This window comes from Urocampus carinirostris, chromosome 6 (assembly GCF_059441175.1).
Source record: "Urocampus carinirostris isolate Australia breed hairy pipefish chromosome 6, RoL_Ucar_1.0, whole genome shotgun sequence".
In the NCBI taxonomy this organism is placed as follows: domain Eukaryota; kingdom Metazoa; phylum Chordata; class Actinopteri; order Syngnathiformes; family Syngnathidae; genus Urocampus; species Urocampus carinirostris.
Window position 1 is genome coordinate 16,968,709 of NC_142354.1, and position 19,323 is coordinate 16,988,031.

General features: G+C 38.0%; 1 protein-coding gene across 5 annotated transcripts in view; it reads left to right on the forward strand.

Moving 5' to 3' along the window:
- The window catches only part of kcnab2a (potassium voltage-gated channel subfamily A regulatory beta subunit 2a), a 158,252-nt gene that overhangs the window by 101,489 nt on the left and 37,440 nt on the right, over window positions 1-19,323 (forward strand). For all 5 annotated transcript variants that reach the window (XM_088338068.1, XM_088338069.1, XM_088338065.1 and 2 more), the window contains 3 exons: window positions 10,332-10,375; window positions 13,314-13,351; window positions 14,760-14,839. In XM_088338068.1, coding sequence (XP_088194194.1) covers window positions 10,332-10,375; window positions 13,314-13,351; window positions 14,760-14,839 — 162 coding nt within the window. The remainder of the gene's footprint in view (window positions 1-10,331; window positions 10,376-13,313; window positions 13,352-14,759; window positions 14,840-19,323) is intronic.

A 19,323-nucleotide genomic window follows, 5' to 3' on the forward strand; every position in this document is an offset into this window, starting at 1 on the left:
TTCATTTCTTATTTAAATAAATAAAGTAGTAATATGTCTCTCCCTTTATCCTTTCAAGTTCATTTTTCAAGTAAACTATTTTTAAAGCCAACAACAACAGAACCAAAAATAATACAGGTAATGTCATTCGATAAAAATCCAACATTTCAACTATTGATAGACCATCCCTTCCAGTAGAGAAAGTGTATAAAAACAGATATATCCATTTTCAGTTTGCTACGCTCTCATTTACTCTGCACATTGGTCTAAGCCAGATACCTGTCTGAGATGCAAGTTCGTCAAAGTCTGATGTCAGGCTCTGAGCTGAGGAAAGCCTCAGGACATTGCTAATTAGCACCAGCTAACTTATTATATTGCTGTTATTGTTGTTGTTATCTTGATCGATTATATTGAGTGTCCTTTACGTGACTCATACCTACTACCATAAAATTGCTCGAAACACATCAAACGCACCTTGTAAAAAAATGATCGATGCAAATCTTGGAATACTTGAGAGCTGTCAGTGTTGTGCCGCATCACAACACAAGTCCCTCTGTTTGATTTGCAGATAAACGTCGCCGCCTTCAGTCTTCATCAAGAGGGATACAATTCCAAATCTGGCTTAGAACCTTGCCCAGCGCACAGCAATGAATCACCATCGTTAAAAGTTGCGATCGTATTTTTCTGTCATCTTTTGTTTCAAGTCAAATCCTCATTCAAGCTCTAATCCCTAGGGTGCTTCTGCCGTCCGTCATCGCTCTCATTCTACCGAGGAAGGCATCGTGACGTCACCTGAGGTTTTTGAGTTTTTCTTTGCCCCTGTGTAGGTTTTTGATCAGGGGGTGGTCCAATGGGGATCTGTGCAGCCCTTCTAGACTCTTGTGATTAAGGCCTTTACAAATAAACATGATTTGACTTGACACAAAAGCTGCCCGCATTCTGTTTTGAGGTGGTATTAATAGTAGCACTCAGGTGGACTCTCCTGGCATGTTTGTCCTAATGGATTTGCTTGCTGATTCATCACTCTGTCTTGTCATTGCTGCTGACTTTAAACACGTGTCTTTGTTTTCACATGACTGCAATGAAGTGACAAATATAACGTATTTCAGGTGACCCCTAACTTTTTTATTGAGTTTGGGAGAAAGACCCTTTCCAAAAACTTTGGGATTGGAATATCCTATAATGCGGTTCTTAATTGTTGGACCAGGGTTCGTACAGATCCTCGATAATGAATTAGTTTTAATCTTGTGTTTTCAAGGTCAGAAAAATGCTTTAATTTCTGGTGCAGTGATTGAAAATGCTTGAAATTGTTGCCATAATTTTTGGCTGTCTGAATCTATAGAACACGCAATAAGTAAAGATTTTTTATTTTGAGTCTATAATAATTACGCTGACACGCCTGCTCTGGTGGCTTATCATTATGGCTTTCTGGTCAAAATCCCTGAAAATGGAAAACAATATATTTACTCTTGAGTTCTATGAATAAATGATAAAATGCACCTAAAAAAATAGTTACAATTCTATCTTAACCAATTTAGACACAGATCCTTTTAAAAACACGCAAAAAATTGAAAATAAAATATCAAGACAAAAAGCAAAAGATCAGCAGTCTTTTATATTGAATGCACTATACTTCGGAGCAATTCATATCATTAAAATGACTCCAAATTTGGCTCATTTTTATGCATTTTATACACACAGTACTTTCTTTTTATATCTTTTGTATTGAAGTCAATTGTTAACACATTTTAAACAAGTGTGACATTGCCAAGCTGCGTGTACATTGTTAAAGCAGAATAGAAGAATTCATCTCAGTTCATAGCAGCCCATTAACACAAAAAGACCCTAAATCAACAGCTCAATATAGCACAAAATATGTGCTCGGGGCAAGATAGTGACTCTAATACAACATCAACAACAAACAAAGTTATTTTGAGTGGCTTCCTTTTGAGGTACTGGAAAATGGAACAATTGACCCTGAAAGTGCTTTAAAAATGCTGAAATGTGGCCATCAAAAAGGTGTATGAACCCTGAATAAGGTGTTTTTTATTTGTTGCTCTACAGTCTCTACTGCAGTGACAAACAATTTCCTTGTGTCCAAAGTAACTACAAGAGAATTACTCCCCTACCCCCATTATTAACTGTCAGCAAATCAACATGCTTACTGTACATAATCTGTGTCCGGATCACATGCTCTGTCCCCAGTGCCACTTTTGGTGTCGCTGTCCTTTTCCCCGGGCTCATTTTCTCCATTATTAAAGAAAACTTGGAGAGCAATGACCTGACGTTGTGTTTCACTTGTGCTGAATATCAGCAGAAACCTGAAGCTTGTCTGCCGACGGCAGGAGACATGCCGCTGGGTCTCTTCAAGGTTGCCAGAGCACAAATTTCAAACATGGCCGTGTGCTGACAAAGGGACAACCTTGGTTTTGTCTGACGAGCATCATATTGTGATGATGCTTGCTTTTGCAAGGTTAAACATGAGGAACATCAGCTTTGTTGCTAATAGTGGCTAAAATAAATGGCTTTTTCTAGAGGCATATAATTAGATCTTTTTTTGCCCATGCTTTTGTTGTCATTTAAAGTTGTTATTATTATTATCATGATCAACTATATGTCTATTATGGTTTGTGTTGAAAGTTGTTATTATATTGCTGTCACCATCATTTTATGCAAATTCAGCACGATCTGCATCCATATTTATAAACAAACAATGAGGTAAATAAATATGTAGGTGATGATTGTGAAAACCAAACAAAAACTAAATACAGTAAATGAGGATGCAATTACATAGATAAACGTCCTAAGAACACAACATAGACATGAACTGCACATCTCATAGATAGGGCAGACAAGCGGGAGCTTGATGCTGGAGGCATCTGGCTCAAGCTCCCAGTCGCAGATCAGGACCCATAGCAATCGAGGGTTATGCTGCCTGGGAATGGACCCCCCGAAGCAGCAGGTCCAAAGATACTTATGATGGACAACACACACCACAAAACAAACAGTTTTCACCATGAGCACCCATGAGAATTATTGGTATTATAATTGATACTATTATTATATTATGCTGAAAATGTATGGAAACAGCAATGATGATAATGATGACGGGGAGAATAATGATGGTGATGATAATGATGATGAAGTGACTGTGGATCCATAGAACCTATGTAAATATGTATATTTGTTGCATGTAAATACACAAAAGATATAGCTGTTAAACACAATTATTAAGGAAGTCTGGGGTAGTATAAATAGGTATACGTTAAGATTGTTTTTTTTGTTTTTTCACTTGTTTTGTTTTTATCGTGTTCAAACAAAAATTTTATGCATTCATTCATTCAAAGTTGCAGCTATTTTTCATTTTGGCGTTGATGTTGTCTGACCGGATTGATATCAATATACTGTAGCACAGGCATTTCAGACCTACGGCCTGAATCTGGCATAACTTTTCTGAGTATGATAAAAAAACAAGCAAGTCTTTCGGTCATTTCTATCAAAAGTTTTGATTTTTTTTTTTTTTTAAGTAAATGAAAACAAAGTAAAAAGCGTGGTGACTTGGTTCAGGTGTAAAACTGGATTCACCTAATTGTTAACATAAACCAGTTAACAGATTCAATGCCAAAGAAGAAATGTGTATTCCTTGTGTTTGTGAATAAAAGTATTTTGCTAAGAAAATATCCTTTGTCATCCCTGATTATAATATGTAGGGTAGGCTACTAAAAAGGTGAAGGAATAGGATTTTACTGTATCTCGGTCCATCTTCTCAAACGTGCGTCAAAAACAATTACGACCACTATAATCTGCCTTGTGTTCCATTTGACTGTATCGCTGAGCACTGGATCCTGGGGGGACGTCTTCCTCATTGAAATAAAACGGGTCTAATTAAAGATTAGCAATGCTTTGCCGGAGGGGATCTGGCAACCATGTCACTGCAAACACTACAAAAGGTTCTCCGTCCCACAGGATGCTTCTCCTTATTAACTCTTGTCAGTCGCTAAATGCCACGTCGTCCGTTTATTTCACCAAATAGGAATTTGATCCTATTTTAGGTGGACGCATTGATCAATCACATACATTTGTCTTTTAGGGTTTGTTCAGGTGCTTGCAATTCTTGAAGATGCTTCGATTTTAACGTGGTGTTTTCAAGGGTTGAAATGTAAATGCTTGAAATTGTTGCTATTTTTCACATCAAGTCTGCTTAAAGATTCAACTCACACTACTCTCTGGTGGATTGGATTTGCCTCTGCATTTCTCCTTCACTGGTGATTAACTGCAGCTGGCATTAGTTTGTACGGCATTGTCCTATCCAGCGTTATATACCGGTACAGGTCACAGCCAAGTGGACAGGTGCTTTTTTGGTAAAATGCTTGTAAATGTTTGAAATGGTTGCCATGTTTCTCAACAAGTCTGCTTAAAGATTATGCTGATACTGCTCATTGGTGGTTTGGCTTTGCTTCTGCATTTCTCCTTCACTGGTTATTGACTGCAGCTGACATTAGTTTGTACGACATTATCCTATAAAGCGTCATGCCCAAGTGAAAACGTGCTTGCTACACCTTTTTAGGGCAATATGGACTGTGGTCTTAAGGTCAGGGTTGTAGAGGGGCTTGGAATCCTTGAAAATACGTGAATTATAATGTTGTGGGGTTTTTTTTAGGGATTGAGAAGCGCTTGAATTTTGGGAGGTTTGGTCGCCTAAGGACTCCCAACGGTTGGGTTGATCTAGGGGGCTGGGAACCCCCTCTTCTGTATTAATATCACAAAAAGGGTCAAGAACATGAGTGTGTTCTTGACTCTAGCCATCCTCCCACTAGGGGCATATGGCTCCAGTATATACAAATCAATTCACAACTTAGTGTCTATCTAAAAATCACGTCTTGATAAATGCACACACAAGATTTAACATTGCATAGGTAAATCACAGATACATTTGAGGCTATGTAAATTACATGATTCACATTGGATTTTTCTTTTAATGGTACTGGAGGAATTGTAAAATATGCTTTAAAAGTCCTTAAAAGGTGATCGAATCTCAGTACAAACCCTAATTCAGTGTTAAAAAAGACAGTTCCAGTCACTGTGTTTTTGTACACGATGTGTTTCAAAAGATCTACAGTAGTAGATATCCTCCCCCACAATCACTTTGACTCCTGCACATGTTACATCATCCCTGGTGAAACTTGACTTTTTTCGTCCTTTTATTTATGAAATGGAAGACCACACATTTTTGGGAGGGATCTAATGGACAGGTTCTATGTTAGGCGAATCCTGCCGTATATTGAAATACACATGTATATATCGAAAAAGACTTACGAATTTATGCCACATAGATACATGAACACATACATAAATGACGTAATAAACAAATAGAAGACGTATTGTAATTTATACTTTGATTTATGCATTTTTAAATTTATTTATTTCAGTATTTAGTTTGTCGTGTATTGTTTCGTGTATTTCGTCCTTTTTTGTCAGTCATTTTGTCGTTTATTTTTGTTTGGATTTTCTTGTGAATTTGGTCATACTTTGTAGTCTTTTTTTCCCATGCATTTTCTCGTATGTGTATATATATATATATATATATATATATATATATATATATATATATATTAATATATTTATTTATTTATTTTTATTTTTATTTTTATTTTTTTGTGGCGTGTATTTTGTCCTTTTTTTGTTGGTTATTTTTCATGCATTTTGACGTGTATTTTTTGTTGTGTGTTTTGTCCTTTTTTGACTATTATTTTGTATGCATTTTGTTGTGTATTTTTTATTTGTTTGTCATGTGTTTAGTCCTTTTTTTGATGATTATTTTGTGTGCATTTTGCCATTCATTTTTCTTTTTTTTTGTCGTGTATTTTTTCTTTTTGTCGTGAATTTTATTCCGACATGAAAATTCATGACATTATATTGACATGAATGTTATCGTGTTTTTTGTCATATTTTTTGTCGTGTATTTTTTCTTTTTTGTGATGTGTATTTTGTCCTTTTTTGTTGGTTATTTTTTTATGCATTTTGTCGTGTATTTTTTTTTGTCGTGTATTTTGTCCTTTTTTGAAGATTATTTTTTATGCATTTTGTCATGTATTTTGTCTTTATTGTTGTGAATTTTGTCGTTTGTGTCATGAATTTTGTAACATTTTTGTCGTGTATTTTGTCATATTTTTTTGGCCATTTATTTTGCCATGCATTTTGGCGTGTATTTTTTCTTTTATTTATTTTGTCATGAACTTTTTAATTTTTTGTGGTGTATTTTGTCATATTTTTTGGCACATATTTTTTTGTGAATTTGACATTTTTTTGCCAGGATTTAGATTTTGCATTTTTTTTTTTTATTTCTTCGTGTACATTGTTGTTTCAAGTATTTTGTCATGTATATTTGTGAGTATGTAGAGCATGTAAGTATTTTGTTGTGTATTTTGTCATATTTTTAAATTTCAGTATTAGTTTCGTCGGTTGCTATGTAATTTATTTTTTTGTGTATTTTGTCATTTATTTTATGTATTTTGCCATGTACTATTTTTTGTTTATATTTCGTCACGTTTCTTGTGTATTTCGTCTCAACAATATGTCAAATGAGCTTTTCACCTATCGAACAATCATTGATTAATGATCAGGTTCCTCGTCGATCAACTAATAGGTGAAAACTTAGCCGGTTTGACCCGCCCCTCGTTTGAATATCACTTTTTGTGACAAAATACATGACTAACTACATGAGAAAATAAATGATGAAGTAAAAATACCAAATAAAATGAATGACAAAATACTCGACAAAATAAGTCTTGAAATACAAGATCAATTAAATGACAAGATCGCGGCTCACGGATCCCTCGACCGCATGGCTTGTCGAGGCACCAATAATGGACACAACTCTGGACAGCTTTCTCCACTTGGGTCGTGGCAAAGTTGGCACCAGTACTGATGATCTTGTGATGTGACCATACCACTTACATTTTCGTGGTGTTGCGCACCGGTTGTTTGTCACAGAGGCTAAGTAGCTGATGCCTAGATAGAAGATTCTCCATGGCCTGGATTTTCTTTTCCTGTCTTTCTGTCATTTGTCTCGCAGCATAGAGGAAGCATAGAGGAAGCTTAGAGGAGAATGGAAGTAACTGGCGCTTGCATGGTTCTGATCTGTGATTTCCCTGCTATGTTCTTGTCCCTCCAGATGGGTTTAAGTCTGGCAAGTGCGGCTGTAGTTGGAGCTATCCTGACTATGATTTCTAGTTCTGACCCTCTTCTGATATGACCGCTCCATGATGTTAAAATTTGGTGACACATTCTAGCTCTTTGTGGTTGATGGCAATGTTTCTGGTGATACCTTGGGGTTTGTTGGTCATTATTTTTGTTTTGTCTGTGCTGATTCCCGTCCCATACTGGGTTGATGCTTTGTCCAGGCGATTGACCAGATCTCTGAGTTCCTTTTCGTTTCCTGACAATCTGGCAATATCATCCGCGAAATGGACTGACTGTACCTTCATGTTGCTCCAGAGCTTAGGACATGATCGTCTCCAGGAAGATGTTTTAAGTTGGAGAGAGAATGCAGTCTTGTCTTACACCGACTGTGGCTCGAAACCAGTGATGAGTACCTCACTGTTGGCATTGGCATACAGTTGTTCAATGGTCTGAACTAGTTTCTGGCCCATGTTGTACTTTAGCAGGGGTGCTCATAAAGCGCCTTGCTATACTCTGACATTAACCTTCTTGAAATCAACATAAACGTGATAGAGGTTTTTCTGGTGTTGTTGAGACTTCTTACATAGGATGCGCAGATTAAAAATCTGTTCCGTGGTGCTCCTTCTCTCCTTGAAACCTGCCCGTTCTTCAGCTAGGATGTTTTCAGCCTGTGGTTTCAGTCTGTTAAATATGGCTCTTTCTATGAGTACCTGTGGCTCAGACAAATTTGATTGCATGCAAATTTTCTCCACCTCGTTCAATACTTGAGCCTTCAATCCTGTTCAGATACACGCAAAGCCAAACCAAAGCTGAATTACAAAGCAGTACTTTTCAGAATATATAGGGCGTGTTTTTCACTACAAGTTACAGTCAAGGTAACACAAAGAAAAACTTGTTTTGACTGTACAACGCTAAAGAATCCTTTATATAAAAGCTCACTTTATAATCTGTGTTCAGTGTTCAGATACCTTATGAGAACTTAATAGGAGAAGAGAACTTAAAGTTATTTGATTGGGTGAGTGGGAGGGATGGGTGGAGCTATGCAAAAAGTGCAAGCACTCCCTCCCATCTCTCCTACGCCGTCTGCGCCAAAGGTAAACATCAGGCTCCCTGTTTGCAGAATGTGACATTTTTACAAAATAACTGCTTGCATCTGGTTTTGAAACCAACATGTATGAAAAAAAGGGTCAAAATGAGTTTAACCGATCTTGAGTAATTGCAAGAACGAGACAAGTTTAAAGTGGTTTGTTTGTTGATTTTGGGACAAGGGCTCTGGCATTATTGTCTTTTCATAATTTTTATCAAATCATCAAAAATAAATGTGCTGAAGACTAAGCTTTTGTCTGGGGCGCAGGTTTAGCACTTTAGTAAGTCTGTCTCATAATATATGGTGCGGCTCTTTCCCAAAATAAAATTAATATATTTTGCTTTTATGGCTCTTTGAGTCAAAAAAGTCCCCGACTCCTGGATTATGTCCATGCAGATGGCCACTATTCTGTCTGCCAGATCTTTTTGCAAATCTTGGTCAAAATGTCTACAGTTCGTCCACCACCATTTCGTATGAGTTCTAATGAGATGTTGGCGATTCCTGGAGACTTTCTGTTCTTCAGTGAGTTTACTACTGCCTCTATCTCTTCTCCAAGGATAGAGAAATTGTTGAAAAATGACAAAGTTAAGATACCAAAATAAACAAATTAAGAAATAAATTGCACAATCCATTCATGTCATAGATTATGTGATTGACTCATGTGTTCCTGTGGCATTTTTATAGGTATTCCTTCAATTATCAAGCAAGGCAGAATTAGTCCCTCAAAGATATCACCTTGTTTGACGCGAATACAGAACCTACAGTCGTAAAGTGGATGCGTGACAGGAGGCATAAAGCTGAATTGTCTGTATGGTCCAAGATGGCTTTTAGCTTCAGAGAGCTTTGCAAGCTTCCGTATTCTTTTTGGGTTTAGCCATTCATACGTGTCGCTTCAAATTTTGCCCTCAAGGCAAACCTGTCGCAAAAAGCTCTCCTCCACTTTTGTGACTGAATTCAAAGACATCATCTTTGTGTGTCCAATGGACTTCATTCTCAATGAGATGAACCTAGATATTTTAGAGCACTCATGTCAAACATTCAGGCTGGGGGTAGATTAGGATTAAAATCTGATCAGGAAGACATTGCAGGGAGAAGCACAAGAGAAAAATATTAATAGTTTTAAATCTTTTGTTTGATGTTTGCCAAAGCCAGGCACTTCTGGGGCAGTGTTTCTCGCTCTCTCTCTCTCTCTCTCATTTTTTTTTGCTATTTTTTTCCTCTTTTTTCTTTCATTTTTTTCTTTCCCTCCATATGTCTCCCCTTCTCTCTTGTCCCCTTTCTCAATTTTTGTCTTTCTCATGATCTCTCTCTCTCTCATTCTTTTACCCTCTTTTTCACTCTCTCCCTGGCTTCCTTTTTCTGTCTTTCGCTTCATTTTCCTTTTTCTCACCCTCTCTCTCTCTTTACCCTCACTTTTTCTTTTTCTGTCTTCCTTTCTCAATTTTTCTTTTTCCCATGGTCTGCTTTTTTTCCTCGCTTTCTCTCTTTCTCACTCTCTCACACGCTTCCTTTTCCTCTTTTATAATTTTTTCCTTATTTTTACCCCCTTTTTCATTCGTCTTTCTTGTTTTCTGTTTCTCACTTTTATTTTAGTTTTTTTATCACTTTCTCTCTTTTTATCTCTCTTTACCAAACTCACTCTGTCTTTCTTTCTCTTCTCTCATCCTTTTTTATTTCTCTCTCTCTTCCTCTCTTTCTTTCTTTCTTTCTTTCTTTCTCTTTCTCTATCTCAGTTTATTTCACTTTTTTCCTTTTCCATCTGTTATTTCTCTTTCGTTCTCCTTTTGCCACATGCTCTCTCTATTTCTCATTCTCTTTCTCGCTTTTACTCTCTCACTCTGCTCCTCTTTGACTCTTTCTCTGTCATTGTTCTCTCACTCTTTTTATCTGTTTCCTTCTTTCTTTTTCTCACTCTTTCTTTCTCTCTTTCCCTTGAATGTGTTAGTCTGGCCCCCGTTGAGTTTTTTTTTCCCTGTAGCTCGTGGCCCCCGGCTAAAATGAGCTTGACACCCCTGCTTTAAAGCATTAAATATCGGATCGTTGTCTTTGTATTAACGCTGGCACTCTTTTTGTGTCTCGACAGAAACCTGGGCAAGTCGGGTCTCCGCGTGTCCTGCCTGGGATTAGGTAAGAGCCAAACAGTCACGAGAAGGCTTGCTTTGACCTGGATACATTGTGTAATCGAGTCACGGCGGGCACTCGGAGTCCTCTCGCATCAAGTGAGGACAAAAGATGCATATAAGTCTCAAGAGTTGTTCAAAAACGTCTACAATTGAAAGAAGTACAGACATATTTCGTATACGAGCACCTATGAACACAAGAATTTTGCTCAAAAGAAATGGATTTGGAATCCAAATCTTGCCCCGCATATAGTGTTGCCCACGATACTCTCAAAAATTAACTAGTTATAGTTACTCACTACTTTAGTAACCGAGTTACTTTATATTGAAAGTAACTAGTTACCAGGGAAAGTAACTATTTCCGTTACTTAAAACAGAATTCATATGTCAAGAATTTGGAAGTTTCTGAGCAATATTTAGGTCGGTTAAATAGAGAAGAATAAACAGGTAGTTGTGTTAAAGAACTTTTTAATATTTATTGCACCTCACCAGCAACATATTTATCAAGTCAAGTCATCTTTACTTGTATAGCCCTTGTCACAAGGAGACTCAATGGGCTGCACAGACCACAGATTATTATGACACCATCCCCTGATCTAAAACTTACATGAGGGCAAGGAAAAACTCAAAAACCTCAACATGAGGAAAATTAAGGATCCTTGAGAAGGGACCGCACATGAGGTAATCCCCTTTCCAGGATGACCAGACTGCAATTGGATGTTGCAGTGATAAATAATACACATCGTCAACAGTAAATATAGGCCATTCATAAGCGAAATAATTGAAGTGTGTTTTAATCCTAGATTTAAACCGTTCCTCTGAGGTTCCAGTTCGAATCTCAGGGGAAAGAGCATTCCACAACATCGGGGCCCGAATGGAGAACGCTTTCGAACCTGGAGATTTCTTTTTGGCTCTTGGGATCACTAGTAGACCAGCATTTTCAGAGCAAAGGCTCCGGAACGGAACATAGGGGGAAATTAAATCTGAAAGATATGAGGGGGCAAGTCTATGCATTTTTTTGTATACTACCAACAGAACCTTAAAATCACATCTTAGGCTAACTGGCTATGCAGGTTAGCTAAAATCGGGGTAATGTGGTCAAACTTTCTTGTTGTAGTTAAAAGACTCGCTGCAGCATTTTGTACTAGCTGAAGGCTCTTGATTTTGGACTTCGGGAGACCGTAGAGTAGGGCATTACAGTAATCGAGACGGGAGGTAATAAACGCATAAATTATAATCTCCACATTGGACTGACAGCATAGGGCGAATTTTAGCAATGTTGCGAAGATGGAAAAAAGCTGTTCTAGTAATATTCTAGTAACACTTTAAGTGCAACGAAAATAAACAGTAAACAATATAATAAAATAACAATCAGCAGTAAATAATATTAAGTGTGTCTACGAAATTAAAGCTAGTTTGAATGGTCAGTTGTGAAGATGGGAATCCCGACTTTTTAGAGAACCGGCCTTTATGGCTTGTATTCCTAAAAAGGCTCCCAAATACTCTTCCGGTTGGTTTAGTTGTTTAATCCTTATAGTCAAGTCAACTCATGCTTATTTGTGCCAAATTCATGAGCGCATTGCGTGTGATGTCACGGGCTTAAAAAAATCCACCAAGAAAAATAAGCTTAGAAGTTATGACGAGTCGATAGTTCAAAATTAATAAAAAGAGAGAGAAAGAAACCAATCAGCACTTAAATGACATTCTAAAGTGTCAGTCAGGACATGACACCTGGTATTGAAGCACAACCAAAACAAGTCCAAGACTAGACTAACGCCTTTAAAATCCTCCCTTAGAATAAAAAATGCAGCTCTGTGATTATGAATCCTTAGTTTGGTGATTTATAAAATGGCCAATTTAGTCAGCAGCTTCACTACATAAATGTTGGGGTTCTTTATAGCATGTTCGGTATAATTTTAATAGTTCGTCCCACTTGACATCTACCGAGGCCATATGTGGCGATATGAAATGAGTTTTGACACCCCTGCGAAGAAAAATGCTTAAAATGAAGCTGTTTCTGCCCTCTGGTGGCTTCGCTTCGCCTTTGCAATTTAGTCCAGGATTAATCAAGACATAGTTCTACAGTTTGACATTGTCAATGGATTTGTCTTTTAATGATGCTAGATAACATGGAAAATCGGCTTTGAGGGTCCTTAAAAAGTGCTTGAGTTTGGCCATTGAAAATGTGTACAAACCCTGATTTCTGGACGCTAAGACAGACGCAGTTGCACATGAGGAACTCTTAGAGATTCTAATCATGTAAGATCTCTTACTTTGTTGGAAAAACCTTCAATTAAATGATTTCGCGAAATTCATTGTCAAGTCATGTTTATTTGTTACGCCCTTAATCACAAGGAGTCTCAAAGGGCTGCACAGACCACAGACTATCAAAGACTACAGACTATTATGACACCATCCCCTGATCTAAAACTTATATGAGGGGCAAGGAAAAACTCAAAAACCTCAGCAAGAGGAAAATGAAGAAAACCTGAGAAAAAAAACGGCACATAAGGTAATCCTCCTTCCCCCAGATATTGTCATATTGTGGTGGAAACATATGCTGACCTGGTAAGGGATGTGTGCCACCAGGCTGTACTTGCCCAAGACACACCACAAGTAATGGTGCCTCTACGACTCTAGTGGTTAAGGGATCCAACTAACACCAACTAAGTCAGTAATTCGAACTAATTCATTTTTAAAGTCAACAATTCTTATTATCGATTTTTGTCGACAGCATCGACTAAATAATGCAGCCCTACCATAGATAGAATTAATACACACCAACAGTAAATCTGAAGGACAAAAACAAAACAACCACAAACACAGATAATCACTCTGAGTTAGCATTTAAAAAGAATTGAAACTGATGTTTGAATGTGTCCCAAATAGTTATGTTCTCACCTCATATTCTTCATTTTTCTGTGTTTTCTTCCCGTATGGTACAGGAACATGGGTGACGTTTGGCGGGCAGATCACAGACGAGGTGAGATGGATTTTATCGCATCCGTCGCTGGGGCTGCACGATGAACCGAAATCGAATCGATATCGCCATGTGACGTCGTGACATGGTGTAACCGCAAAATACTCCGGAAGTTTTAAGGATTCATAGGCCCCGTTTTTTATTTGAATGATGGAATTTAGTGGCTAACAAGAATTCTCACATATCGGGGTTTAACAGCACCCGCCAATCAGAAGCAGGTTTTATTAGTACCAGCCAATTAAGGCGGGGCGATGTTTGCAAAACGTGTGTTGCAAGACTTTGATAGGCTGGTGTGAGCTGCCAGTCAAAAAGCTGGTGTTGTGCCGAGAGTGGTCTGTTTATTCAAGTTAATTAATTTATTCATGTGCTACGTCTCGTTTGATGAGGACAGGAAATCAGACACGTCCGTGACCTGTTTTATCTGTGGATAATTTGAAAGTTCATTTTAGCGTGATCAGCATTATGATAGAGCATATAACATTTTCAATACAGACGCTCCCCTACTATTCGACTTACTTTTTTCCGGAAGTCAAAAAATATCCAGACATTGCTGTCAGGTAGATTTTGTATTGTGTGCACCATGTTCCGAGTACAGGACAGTACTGTAGTCCTTCTTTCCGCCTCTACTGGCGTGTGGTGCTTAAGAGGTCACCCAGCATCCACCCCAAAGAAGAAATCCGCTTCCTCTTCCTAGGCTGTGTTTAAACATTCTATACTGTATCTCCTGCAAGCTGAGAACTTTTATATTGTTTAATAACTCGTGCATTCATTCCATACCATCGGTGTAAAGTGTAAAGAAGAGGCAAGCCTTTTCTTTTGAAATGTAAGGTAAATAAGAAAGCTTGATGCGGTTGAAAAAAATGTTTGGATTGGTTTTTTTCATCCACTCTCCGGTGGACCTCTTGAAGCTCATCTCCCAAAAGTAGGTTAAAATCAACTTTATTTCTCTTGTTATGCCATATTATTTTATAAAATGTTTATTTTTTTTAGTACAAAACAATACAGGTTACTTATACAAACCTTAAACATACAAAATATAGCACTGAAGCAACTTACGTAGAACCGTCCGGGACCTATCTCGTTCGTGAGTAGGGCAGCGTCTGTAATTGTTTTTTTTGTTGCAGTCGTAGTCAATCATTCTCTAAGGAAGACATCTCAAAGTAAGTTTTTACTACGTTTAAGTTCTCCCCGAAAACAAAACGAGAACAGAAATGCGCTTTTCTTTTAAAATCGAAAATCGCATCAAAATACAGGTCTGAAAAATCGCAATTAGGTTCTCTTTCCAAAATCGTGCGGCCCTAGATGCCTTAGCCTTAGCCTGTGTTTCCAACAAAGCGTGCTGGTGAGAATTTTCAGTGATCTTTGATCCCTCTCCTCTGTCTTTCCTTTGCCCCTTTTGCTTTCTCGACAGATGGCAGAGCAGCTGATGACTTTGGCGTATGAAAACGGCATCAATCTGTTTGACACGGCCGAGGTCTATGCTGCCGGGAAGTGAGTAGGAGCCGCCGCCACGTGATTATGTCAGCAAGGCAATATTAAAGCCCCATCAAAAACTACCCTTGATGTCAATCATTCACACCCGTTGGACATTCTCCCCGTATCATGCTTAGCGCTCCAAGGATTGTTTGTGTGGTTGTATCAATTGGATATCTTGCAAGGTTGGTACAGGTCATAGAGATCCTTGAAAACGCTTGAATACTATGGCCAGGAACATGCTTGAATTTTGGGTGAAGTGCTGAAAATGCTTGAAATTGTTGCCAATGCCATGTTGACTCTATTGACTACACAATAAATGAATATATCTTTGTTACAAGGTTGGTACGGGTACTTGAGATCCTTGAAAACGCTTGAATATTACAGTCAGGAACATGCTTGAAATTTGGGTGGAGTGATGAAAGTTCTTTAAATTGTTGCCATTGCCATGTTTCTTGGGAGTCTCTGAAGATATCTTTGTTAAAAGGTTGGTACAGGTACCTTTAAAACGCTTGAATATTAAGGTCAGGAACATGCTTAAATTTTGGGTTAAGTGCTGAAGATTTTTGAAATTGTTGCCATTGCCGTGATTCTTGGCAGTCTGACTATATGGACCACGCAATAAATTAAGATATCTATGTTACAAACCTTGTACGGGTACCTGAGATTCTTGAAAACGCTTGAATATTAATGGTGTCTTTTCAAGGTCAGGAACATGCTTAAATTTTGGGTGAAGTGCTGGAAAATATTGAAATAGTTGACATGAAAATGACGCTGACATGCCTACTCTAGTGGCTTGTCAATACTGCGTTGTCATTCAAAAGCCTCACCACCTACTGGTCGCGTAGTGAAACTACTAGTAGATAGATTTCCATGGCCTCTCTACGAAATGCCATTTTTTTTTAAAGGAAATCTAAATACTAAATATTTTTCTTTATTATTAAAATGAATCCATGGTTGAAATTCCTTTTTTTTTTTATTGCAGACGGGCTCTTGTAGATGTTAACATGCACAGTTTGAATATTTCATGGTTTTGGGCACATAAAATATCTTGTTAATGTCTGTGCAGCCCTTTGACAGACCTTTGATAAAGGGCTACATAAATAAGCATGACATGACTTGACAGCTCTATGTAGAACACCGCATTTTTTTGGCTCCGCTCACTGAGAAAAGCCAGCTCTTTCGGCTCCCAAGCGGCTCCTCTCATGTTTTTTTTTCTTCTATGTAGGGAAGTGGTTAGCACATTTTGCCTAACACGCGAAAAGTCCCCGGTTCAAGACCGCGTGGAAACATGTGTTGGCCTGGAGAAAGATGTGCACCACTTGGCTGTAGTTGCCCAAGACAAATCACAGGAAATGATGGCCCTCCAACCCTAGTAGTAAAGGGATCCAACCAACCAACCATATTAATAATAATAATAATAATAAAACACTGTGGACCAATTTTTAGTAATTTCATATGTTTTACAGTGGATCCCTAAAAAACACATTAAATATGAATTAGAATATTCACAGATCTACAAAAAAGCTTTTTACACACTGAACAAATTTAAAGTTGGACTACAACACAAATTCCCTGAAAATGCAAACAAAATAACGTATAAATTAAAAATCTTAACTCCTAAGTGCTGTAAATAAATGAGCAAATGCAAAACAATTAAAGTGTAACTGAAAAGACAGATTTGGGTAAAATGTGACACCTAAATATTTAATCAAGTAACTGTTTAGCCACGATTTTGTCAAGCTGTAATCTATAGGCAAGCAGGTTTCCTGCGGATCCTTGAACAAGGCATTAAATTCACTGTTTGAAAAACTAGGCCTTAATTGGCATTAAAATGTCTCAAATCCAATTTTGTGAACACATTTTTACGATTTTTTTTTTTAGATTTTTTTGAACAAAAAGATTTAGTATAGTCATATTTTCATGCGGCAGCACGGCGGCGCAATGTTTAGCGCGTGTGCGGCACAGTTCTAAGGTCTTGGGAACCTCCTGTGTGGGTTCAAATCCAGCTACCGGACTTACTGTGCGGAGTTTGTATGTTCTCCCCGTGCTTGCGTGGGTTTCCTCCGGGCACTCCGGTTTCCTCCCACATTCCAAAGACATGCATTTCAGGTAAATTGGCCGGTCAAAATCGTCCCTAGGTGTGAATGAGCGAGTGAGTTGTCTGTCCCTGTGTGCCCTGCGATTGGCTGGCAACCAGTTCATGGTGTCCACTGCCCGATGATTGCTGGTTTGGGCTCCAACCCCCCCGCGACCCTACTGAGGATAAGCGGTGTAGCTAATGAGATGAGATATTTTCATGCATCATGACAAAAATGATGAATGTAACAGAAGAGTTCTTTGGCATTAGTAGTTATCTGCCTGTTTGGACTGAGGATCCAGGAAGTACAATAAAAATGTATTTATTGTTTTCCATGTCTGTGATTTAAAAATAACAATAATAATAATCTGTTTGAAATATCCTCTAACCATTTGGAATCGATCGTTTTAGTCGTGGGTTTTTTTGTTGACTTGGTCTTAAATTTAATTTCAAAAGGCTTTAAAAAGGTCTTAAAGAGTCTTGAATTGAACTTGTCGTGAGCTGTAAGAACCCTGGTTAGATTATCTTTCACTTTTTTCTCCCTATTGTGAGGATTAATCTACTTAGAACACATTCTCTTTTCCCTATTTATTCCTGTTTTAGATCTCCTCAAGGAGAATGTCGTCGGCATACAAAAACTAGCCTTCATTATTTTAGTCTATCGTCATTGTTAACCTCCAGAAAGCAAGCCCTCAATTTTCCACCATCAGGACGCGGTCGGTGCGAGGCTCGTGCAAATGTTTGCTGCGCAGCTGAGTATGCGCCGTTGCACAGGTGTTAATCCTGACAGCTTCCACCCGCAAAAGCAACATGGAGGAGATTATGTTGCACACATGGCACACACACAGAAACACTGCGAGGTGGCAAAAAAAACCCGCTTTAAATCACGCCATTTCTATAGCTCGTGTCGTTATTTTAACAAGGTGATTTTGGATGTTTGTTTTTGGGCCAATGCATTTGCGGTGCCTTGCAAAAGTATTGGACCTTAAAGAAATTTAGAGATTAAAAAAAAACATTTTATAAGAATCAGCAACACGTGAGACACAATCGGCAAAGACACCAAATAGAATAGAATAGAATATACCTTTATTGTCATTGTTACAAAATGGGTTGAACATATTGTGACAACCAAATTGGGCGTGGCACTCCAGTATCACATTTAACAGTTTTTAACAGTGGGGATAAAAGAAAACAAAGAAGATAAAGGAACAAAGAAGATAAGGTTATCATTTACACAATATTTACACAAGAAATGTGGGCATGTAGGATGTTATATACAGTTTTGGGATCGTATTAGTGCAATATGCGTTTGTGCAAAAATAGTCAACATTGTGCAAAGTGAGCATAGGCGTGACTACAATTTGCCATCTGTATGAGGTAGTGTGTTTGCAAGAGTTTCAGTTTTTTGTGCGGTGTGTGTTAAGGGTGGTAATGGCTCTGGGGAGGAAACTGTCTCTGAGTCTGTTTGTTTTTGTTTTGTGTGACCTGTAGCGCCTGCCGGAAGGCAGCAGGTCAAAGAGGTGGTGGCTGGTGTGAGAAAAGTCCTTGATGATGTTTTCTGCTCTGCTGAGGTAGCGAGAGCAGGCAATGTCCTCCAGACTGGGTAGAGAGCAACCAACAATTCTCTGGGCTGTGTTGATGACCCTCTGAAGTGTTTTCCTGTATGGTGCCGTGCACCCAGCATGCCACTCTGTAATGCAGTATGTTAGAATGGTCTCCACTGTGGCTTTGTAAAAGGACACCAGCAGCTGCTGTTGCATTTATAATGTGCTAACAAAACAATAAGTAGGCATTGCAAAAATAGTACCCCCCTTTGAGGTAATACTTTCTATAACCTTTTGCTGTCATCACAGCAACCAGTGTTTTAGGTTATTTTTCTATAGGTTTTGTACATCTTGAAACATACATATTAGCCCATTTTTCCTTATGAAACAGTTCAAATTTCTTAAGGTTTGCAGCAGCTTCTCTTCTCAGGCGAATGGTTGAGTGGTTCACAAGGAGATAAAACGCAGAAGCAAGGAAAACATTTTCTCAACTGTAAGAACCCTGGTATAATTAAGATAATTCTAATTCCAATTTACATTTTAACATTTTAGTAAATGAAAAATAAATGTTTTTACAATCATCCCATCAGGATTCTACTTTGTAAAAGAAATACACATTTTTCGACCATAACATTGGTATGATCATTCATGTATTTTTCCTTTTGTATTAAAATTATTTTGTACCAATAGGAGACACTTCATTTGAAACACTGTCCCTTTTAGTTTGAAGCCTGAAATGTGGCAATACGACAAAAAGAAATACTTTGGCTAGGCCCCTTTACTGAAAAACACCGTTGTGGCGTTTTCTCCCTGAGAATGAGAATCAATATGCATAATCACGAAAATAATAAACGCTCCCTTTGTTCTGCTCTCTGGGG